This window comes from Haplochromis burtoni, unplaced genomic scaffold, assembly GCF_018398535.1.
Source record: "Haplochromis burtoni strain Fernald_Lab_line unplaced genomic scaffold, NCSU_Asbu1 Contig_470, whole genome shotgun sequence".
NCBI classification, from domain to species: domain Eukaryota; kingdom Metazoa; phylum Chordata; class Actinopteri; order Cichliformes; family Cichlidae; genus Haplochromis; species Haplochromis burtoni.
In genome coordinates, this window is record NW_024582831.1 from 391320 (window position 1) to 401029 (window position 9710).

At 39.5% G+C, this 9710-nt stretch overlaps 1 protein-coding gene across 2 annotated transcripts in view; it reads right to left on the bottom strand.

The window, feature by feature from the left end:
- Nucleotides 1-9710, bottom strand: part of LOC102304243 (dachshund homolog 2) — a 51603-nt gene that overhangs the window by 24815 nt on the left and 17078 nt on the right. For both annotated transcript variants that reach the window (XM_014341255.2, XM_042213699.1), the window contains exons 2-3: nt 9130-9240; nt 419-649 (exon numbers count right to left, since the gene is read on the bottom strand). In XM_014341255.2, coding sequence (XP_014196741.2) covers nt 419-649; nt 9130-9240 — 342 coding nt within the window. The remainder of the gene's footprint in view (nt 1-418; nt 650-9129; nt 9241-9710) is intronic.

The window sequence follows — 9710 nt, forward strand, 5'->3', positions numbered from 1 at the left end:
TTTCATTCCAATGAAACAATAACACTGATTGCTGTTGTCGTGACGATTGAAGTGATAGAATAATCAATGTGAGTGTTTGTTGCCGCCGCTGTTCTTTTTGTGTATGTGTTTGTTTGTGTGTAAATATATTACTTCTGCAGTTAGAAAAGGAATATGAGTGTGTCCCTGTTTATGTGTGTGTGTGTGTGTGTGTGTGTGGTGTTGATGAATTGAGTCATTTAGTAGAGTGTGTGCTGATTAATCCCGGCAGAGTGTTAATACAGGAGATGGGAACAGATTAAATGGCGTACATTAACAAATATTGCCACCCTTTAAACACACAAACTCACACACCTTCAGTGTGTGTGTGTGTGTGTGTGTGTGTGTTGTCCTTTTTTCCATGTGGTTTGTCTCTCGTGGCGTGGATGTGTGCACTCACTGTTTGCCAGTAGCTGTTGCTGCTGGAGCTGCTGTTGCTGATTGACAGCTCCTAAGGTGGGCCCCCTCCCGGCACCTCCCGCTGCACCACCAGTACCAGCTACTCCTCCTCCTCCCACTGGTGGTGCTCCTCCACCACCACCACCTCCTCCTCCTCCTCCCGACCCTCCGCTGTGGGCACCAGCAGGGGGGCTGGTCAGACGCTCCTTATCCCAGGAACACTCACTTCCTCCTGGGTAGAGATGGAGATATTTTTATTCCAAATGGTCCAAAAATAACAAACAAATACATGTTTGTGTGTCTTTTTTCCCTCGTTTTTAAACAACAGTTCATCGGTTCATCCATCTCTGGGTACATTTCTGGGGAACGAAGGACCCTATAAAGTACTGTGGCTAAAAGTTAATTTCTGTTACAGTCTTACAACAGCGTCGGACAGGGAACCACTATTTTAGAGCCCTCCAAAATTGTAACCACAGCCTTTAAACCTTTAAACAGAAAAGCTGACATTTCATAACGACACCTGTTACAAAACTGTGTTCAGCATAGACTGTAAATAAAAGATGTAGCTACTATCAAGCCACCCAGTGGCTAGCAAGGCATTACAAATCTTGAGTTGAGCATTTTTGTTGTTGCCATCTTACTGTTGTGAAACCAGCAAGTAGGCTGTAGATCTCAATAACCTGCCTATTGTAAAGCATTCCCTGCTTTATCAGCCTTTTTTACCCTAAGGTGGACAATAATGTACAAACTGAACATCACTTCCTGTTTAGTTAGACTTAAAATTAGCTACTGAGACCCTGAACTCTCAAGGAAATGTTTATCAAGGCCTTGAATTAAATAGGTAGTATGGTTGTTTTATCTAAAGCCTGTGCAGCAAGTACTCTTTCAATATATAGATCACCAGCTCAACCAGCTAGTGGTACCCTGCACTTAATGGCTCACTATAGTAAAAATATGACAGGAACCAGGAAAAATGTTTGGTTGCCCAGTGATTTGTTTTGCTTTTGTTGACTGATTGCAAGTAGTTGCAGTGACCAACTGGTCCACCACTTTAGATCAGAAACGACTGGTGGTCCAACTCTACTTGTAATCACTCTTAGACAGATTGCCAACAAGTTGCAATCAACTTGAGCGAGTCTGACTGCAGCTCGTCTCTGACACGTTTCTTTACAGCACAGGACTCGACTCATCTTGACGCTGACTGGTTGCATCCTGATTGTATTCCTATATAAAAGGAATAATGCAGAGCACCTGTATAATTTTGCAGTTAAACTACCATCCTGCAGCAACTACGTCACTATTTCTTGATGAGTTTCTGAATTTCTGTTTTAAAGCAAGTGACTGAAGCATAATGTAGCTCTGCTCTGTATGCGGGGAGCACAGGAGTTAAGCACATGGCAAAAACCCAGAGCAAAGGAGAGAGATTAGCGTGACTATGATGTCAAAATGTAAAAGACACTCTCACAGTGGAAATATGAAAAGAACGAAGTGCACATAAATCAGGTTAAAAAAAAAAGCCAAATTTAATTTTACATGTTTTCTCAGAAAGGCCGAGGTCTCTGTGGAGCAACTCAGACCACTACTGATGGATATATCGATCGATAGAATTGATCTAAAAATCCTGGTACATTTTCAAAGCTTCTTCAAACAGCAGGAAACATTTGGTTGTCTGTGAAATTAAAAGTGAATAAAGAAAGTGTCCAAAATCCTGTTTCTTATAATTAAAAATGATAAATGAAATACATTTAGCTTGTAAACAATCACGCGCGTGTAAATGACTGACTGAAGCATTATTATTGTGATAAAATGATGATCACCACAACTTTTTTCCGTTGTTTGGATCCAAAATGAATTTAATCACTTTCTCACTTCACACCTTCATTCCCTCTCTCTCTCTCTGTATAGTGCTGCCTCTCTCGCTCTGCACAGCTCTCTCTCTGCTCCCCTGTTCCCTCTCTCATCCATCTTCATCTCCCTCCATTAGTTTGAATTAGCAACCGTCTCTCTCTATTATTGCCTACTGAATTCCCTGCGCTCTGTGAGTGTGTGTCTGTGTGAGAGTGTGTGTGTGTGGATGACAGCTGGGCCTCATCCCCTCTGCCATTTACACCGGGGAAGAAAAGAAGTATAAACAGATGGGCAGATGTTCTCTCTCTCTCTTCTCATTTTTTCCTTGGCCTTGTCCTCTACCTCCCAGCCTCTTTTTTTCTCTTTGCCTCTCCTCCATGTTTCTCTGTCTTTCACTTTTTTGGGCCTTCTTTGCATTTCCGTGTGAGTCTTCTGTGTGTCTCTTCCTCCTTTTTCTCTCCAACTTTCTTAGAAACTTACACCTTTGCTCTGAGGCTACAGCTTGCAGCTCTGACACCTGGATTTCAGTTTAGCTGCTGCAAAGTTGTGGCTCTTGTTTCCTTTATTTTGGGGTCAGTAATCATTCCTCTTGTTCATAACATTAGGGTAAAATAAAATCCAGTCTTAACAGGCTTTTAGTGTGAGGGAGTGGGGACTAAACCCGAAGCAAGTTATTTAAAGCTAATAAGAGGGTTGTGAGACTTTATCTTCTGACCTTATGGTCTTTTTAGGAAAAAGAATTTGCTGTTTTTGTTACTTGCCCTCTATCCACTCCACTCCAGAGGATATCCACTTGGATAGATGAATTCAGATTCCTAAACCCTCATTAGCTTCAGATATAGTTGACACACACAATAAGGACTGCATGACCCCTATCATTTCCTCTGATGCTAAACTACAAAAGGACAACCAGCATGAACAGGAAGAAATATGTTTTGGTTAAAGTCATCGCTCCACCTATTCACTTTTTAAAACATCAACCTATGGTAACTGGGATAGGCTCCAGCCCACCCACAACCCTAATAAGTGTAAGCAGAAGACAGGATGGATCGAACCTGTTTTAGGTTTACATGCCACTAACTATGGTGTCAAATTAAGTTTGCTACAAAACTTCTCTTCTCCTACAGCTTATTTAGGCATCAGTCACACAGGCCCAGAGACTGTGCTGGTCTGCAGGCACTAGTCACCTTCAAAGGAAAAGTTGTGCTTTAAAAGGTTAAACTTTCACCGTCAGTGTAAGTAGTTTCAGTCATTATGCAAATGTACTGTTTATACATTAACTGCTTCCTTCACTACAGTGAACGTTTGCAAACATAATCTAATTAGTGATTTTGTCTCCTATCACAGCAGCTCTATAATAATCAGCAGGAGTTCGAGTAATGTAGCTCTTTCTCCATTAATAAAGCAATTAGAGGCAGATTTGAAAAATAATGAGATATGGCGTTACCTTCCTTTGTGAATACCAAGAAAATATCATCTCAATGTGGTTTAATAGTAATTACCCATGTGTTCATCTCTCACTCTTGAGTTTATGGCCCTTTTAATTTGAGTAATCCTCACTGAAATAACACTGCTCTTGTTCAAAAATTCATTTTGATTTCATTCATTTATATTAGATAGATACGATTTATTTCGAACATGCAAATATAATTGAAATAACAAGAGAAAAAAACAAAACTTAAAAATCATCATGTATATATCGATGTCTACAGAATGTGTGTGCTCGAAAAGGAGTAGGATGAAGTTTACAGTTTTCCTGTTCCTACCCCCTTACTTCAAATTTCATTGCTTACAAATCCATATCCAGGATTCAACATATTCATTGATTTGTTATTTAGTATTTATCCACGTTTCTATACAGAAAAAACACTTGTTTGCTTTTCTAACTCGACACAAAAACCTGACACGTGAGTAATTTTGCTGACATGCTTTGGCCCAGCGTCTCACATGTTCTCACTGTTCAATGGTTAGAAGCTGCCATGGAGACATATGTCATGTTACAAGCACTTTATAACCAAAGCTGCTGCCACAAAGTTGCTCTATATGAAATCATCATGTTGCTATGAAGTATTTGCAGTTTTTACCTCCTCATAGGTTTTATTAACTCCATCTTCTTTCTCACCTCCACCTACAGTGTTTTATTTCCAGTGTGACACTGTGGAACATCTGCATCTACACACCAAATCACACCGTCACACAAAACATCGGTGTGGACAAACAAATGGCGTGATGTGAAATGACATTTAAAAAAGAGGACTTTAAATGTGCTGATGTGACTCACAGAATGGCACAAAAAGTGTTGCGCTATGATTTAAATGTCAGGTTTCATGTTGGTTAATGATACAGAAATAACTGCGGGCCGACGATGCAAAGGTTTAACTCTGCAGCAGCATGTCAACTGTCCTCTCTCCTCAAGAAGGCGGCAGAAAAAGAAGATTCAGGTGAGCAATCAGAGGGGTGGTCTCTTGAACCATGGACAGTTTACACCATTTGTGTACACTTATAGCATTTGTTCTTTAATTGTTGTACACGTGTGACATGCTTTTAACGCCAAGAACTGTCTTCCACTTCCTTTGGTTTCTCCCTTCAGAGGTCACCACAGTGGATCACCTTCCTCCATATCACCCCACTTCTAGCATCCTCCTCTGCATGTCCTCCTTCGCTACATCCATGTAACTCGTTTGAGCTCTTCCTCTTCAACATCCTTTGTCCAATATATCAACTATCCCTCCTTTTCAAACCATCCAAGCCTTGCGTCTCTAACTTTGTCCCTCTGAGGTACTCACAGTTAGGTTCTGCTTGCTGGTTGATGGTCTTTCAAACAACTCGCACCAATAATTATCTGCCATTTTTATATCTTGTCCAAGGGAGGATTTTTGATTTCGAAGCTGAAGGCAACATCTAAAAATTAACCTTATGAGTAAAAATAAGGAGAATCACAATTTTTATATTTTCTATATTTTATGTTTACTTGCTATATTACATGTAATGTCTTTGAGTGGACAGGAATGGCAAGCACGGAGATATCAAGACCCCGAGCTTATAAAGAATGTGGCTCAGGGTCGTAAACAGGTTCATCCTACCATCCAGCACTCTCTGTTTTAATGCATTTGTCCTCATGTGCAAAACGCTTCTGTAATTATTTTCTTATCCTTCTGCCTGCTGGTGTCGACAGTAGGCTTAAAAAAATATAAAAAGTTGCGTTGTATTTATGAATAAACCTGCGATTAATACAAATATATGAATTGCGCAACTCCTCACGAACACGTTATTTCAAGTTCTTGTTTCTTCTGTCCTTTCTATTGCACTTCCTCTCCTCCCATGTCTGCCATTGTTTCCTAAACTTCCTCTTCCTCGTTCTTCCATTGAAAAAAAAAGAAGATATAGTTTCCATTCACACATAAATTGGTCCTTCTCATTTTTCCATCATTCCAATCTGTGTTTTTCTCATTTTTAATGAGAGGAAATACAAATAAATAAATTTAAAAAAACGTGACTGTCACCATGATCTGGACAAGCCCGAGCGATCGACTTTCACCCATCAAAACAGCAAAATATCTCTTCTTTTTCTCCCCTTTTCCTCTCGCCCTAAATATCCCTTTCTTTCCTCGTGAGTCCATTTTTCCTCTCGCTTTATTTTCTTTTTCATTTCGTTCCTCTGCGCTATTGTCCGCCACAGTTTCCCAGGCCGGTGTGAGTGTCCCTTACAAAGAAAACAAGGTCGGACAATGAAAAGAAGGCTTTCCACGCACTCATGAAACAAAACAAAGACGAAAAACATCACTCTGAATGAAATAAAAGAAGGAGAAGAACACAGAGACGAGCAGGAAGGAATAAATAAAAAACGACAGAAGAAAATGAGAGAATAGAGTAACTCTATCGGCCCATTTGCCAGGTCAGCTGAAGAAAAGGAAGAGAAAGAAAAATAGAAACAAGAGAGTCTGGGTGGAAACAGAAGGAAGGACCCCACGCTCTCTCCTTTCTTTTCCTTTTGCTTTTTGTTTTCTGTCTTTTTAATAATTCAGAGAAGCAAACACAGCAGAGATTGACTGAGCCGGAAAACACGTGTGTGCCTAAGTTACCTATGAAAAAGGACTAAAACATAATACTTATAAATTTTAAAAAAAAGGACTGATTAATACATTTGTTTAATGTTTCAGCTATTGTCAGGCTGTAATCTGACCAGAACTTACATAAGAGATGAGCAAATTTCCATGGAATTCAGGCACTCAGGTTTAGTTTCATTACTTTTGTCTGAAGTATTATTTTTCTTTTGTCTGTCTTTTATTTCCTTCCTGTCTTCTGTCTTTTTTTGCTTTACCAGGCAGACAAGAAACTTTAAATGGTGTTAATCGATCTTCAGGGACCTCAAAATGAAAGTAAATGGAGGTTTTACATTAACAAAAAGGCAGAAATCTCAAAGATTTGCAATTTAGTGATTTCCCCTGATCCCAAATTTTGTTTGTGGTGTACTGAAATTCAAATAAGACGAGAGTTACAGACTACACTACCAAAGCACAACTTGACTGTTATTATTATTGTTTGTGTTTTTAAATCATTGTTATATCTGTAACGTTTCTTCATTAATTTATGTTGTTTTAGATGTGCAATTGATTTGTCTTTTTTTTAAATAAATACCACCACTCCACAGTAAGGTTGGGCATATTTACCAAGGCTTACCCAATTAAGAACAGAACCTGGCAACACACGGCTGCTACTCACCCTCTGGATTGACTGATCGTCAGTATAGAGCACTTCTATGAAAGCTGAAGTTTTGGCAAACTGCTGGTCAGAAGCATTCAGGTGTGTGTTAACACAAAGTCAAGAAGGAACAATATCAGTAATGATCTTAGAGAAGCAAATTTGCTGTCCAACCATCTGGGAAGGGTTAAAGGACATTTCCAAACAATTTTAATCTCTAAAAACAAAATGACAGTGTGGCTTTGGTTTCATATGAACAAACTTCAAGACTTCTAAGTTGGTTAGACGGTGGAGACCAAAGTGGAGTTCTTTAACAATAATGCACAGCAACATATTTGCCACAAAGACTTCACACCAACTGTAAAGCATGGTAGTTAGAGAGGTGATGATTTGCGCTTGTTTTGCAGCCACAGGACCCAGGCTCTTTGCAGTCACTGAGTTGACATGAACTCATTGACTCTGGGGTCAAACGTAACGTAAGGCCCTTATGGGTCAGTCTGATGGCTAAAGTTTGGTTTAACTTAGGTTTAAACTGCAGCGGGACAATGATCCCAAGCACAGCAGCAAATCTACAACAGAATGGCTTCGTTTCTATGAAATAATTTTGACACAGTGTAATATGTCATGTTGGTCTTCAGCTTGGGTTTTATAATTTTTAATACAACCTTAGAAAGAGGGTATACTTTCCTTTTCCTGTATATAATACAATAAGCAGGTTTTTTTTAACAGATTTCTTTAAAAGAAAAACGAATTCCTTTGAAAATAACTTTATCAAGCACTGTTAGCATTAATTAGAAACCTTTTTACTTTATTTTCAACCCTTAAGTTTCATGAATTCAGCTCTTTATCTTCACATTACGTTGTATATTTTATGTTGTACCTATACAGTTCTTGTCTGGCTTGTGAGCACCTATGAATTTCAAGTGACTGAACATACTCAGAAATAAACGCAAAATAACTAATTTATATAAAATAACACCATCTGTGACCAACTTTCATTAAAACTGGCTCCTGGAGTCTTTAAACACCTCTTATGACCATGTACTTGTGTCCCTGGAGACTTCCACACAACATCTGTGCTCTGACAGTCCACTCTTACATTTACTGATCCGTGTCGGTTTACACTTCAGTTTTTGAAAAAGTGAGGCGAGCAGGCTGAATGATTAGCAAGAACTAAAGTCTTTTCAGGTCATTGTTGAAGACTGGCTCATTTTCACACATATCGTAATATTTTTACACTTACATTGCATTTTACTTTGCTCTTTCCTTTTTTTGTTGATTAACTAAACAGTTTATTGCTTTCAAAGCTGCTGGGATTAATAATTATTCATTTATAGATGGAAAAGTGTGTGTGTGTGTGTGTGTGTGTGTGTGTGTATACATGTGTGTGTGTGTGTGTGTGTGTGTGTGTGTGTGCCTTAGTATTTTAAAAAGCTAAAGAGTTGATATTAATTGATTTCATCGCACTTATTATTTAGAGATTACAAGTTTAATGTGCCATGGATTTAATTACAGTACTTGGCTGTGCGCTACATCACAAGCCCTTTTTTTCTGTAGTGCACGGAGCCATGGATCTTAGACCTTACAAAAGGGAGTATGTGTGTGTGCGACAGAGAGTGTAGCAGTGGGGGTGTGCATTAATGGTGCCATGGATACAGTTAATTATTTGTTTAGACTTGGGCAAACATAACCTTTTAAAGTATGCTGAATTAGCTTTTAGCAGTTTCTGTTTGTAGCTGTCTGCAAATGGCCGAGTCCGTCGCTGGTTGTTAATTTTTTGCTTCATGTTTGTCACTTTACTGTAAACGGTTAAGTGGTCAGGCTTATTCATTTAGGTCTCCAGCTTGCCAGTTTAGCCTGGTTTAAAATACAATAATCGCTCCATGGAATTGCAGAAAAGCAAAAGAATTCTAAAGCAATGAGCTCCCTCTTTCTATATCATAAGCTGCTAAATGATGTTAACATCTGCAAAATAAACAGGCTAGTGTTCATTATGCTGCATAATAAAAGAAACTGGGCTTAAAAACTCAAATTTGCCACCGATTTAGCACCGATATTCACAGGAACTTTCCAGAAACAGTTGACTAACTAGACTTGAAATATACCCAATAACTTTGGATGCTAATGTAAGTGTGTGTTTGTTTGTGTGTGTGTTTGTCTTACCTGTATTGGAGTGTAAGTCCTCGTTGTCTGACTCATTACCGTTCTGGAGGCTCATCATCATCTTCATCTTCTGAAGCTTCTGGAGCTCGGCCATGGCTGCAGCTGTCAGGCCTGAAACACACAACCACACACACACACGGTTAGTTTCATCATGGCATAGCTCTTCAGGCTCACCGTCATGCCAGTCAATCAAAATTCAAATCAAAGCATTAGCTGCTCTCAAGTTCAACCATTTCTCACGAATAACCAATCACAACACTTGTTACAGCGTCCCTGGACCTCCCAAGTCCTACCTGCCTTTACCCATGATGACTTGCAGGAAGCTGGGACACACACACACACACACACACACACACTGCTGTTCGATGTGTATAAATGTGAATGTGAGGGAATGCATGCATGCTTATCACTGCTATCCGCTGTGTGTGTGTGTGTGTGTGTGTGGTGTGTGTGTGTGTGTGTGTGTCGTCTGTAGGTCAGTTGGCTTTGCCCCGGTCACGGTTGACGGCTTTGGAGGAATGTCCATTACACACAGTACAGTTGGTTGTACGCTATAAAGAAATAAGATAGAGGGATGGAGG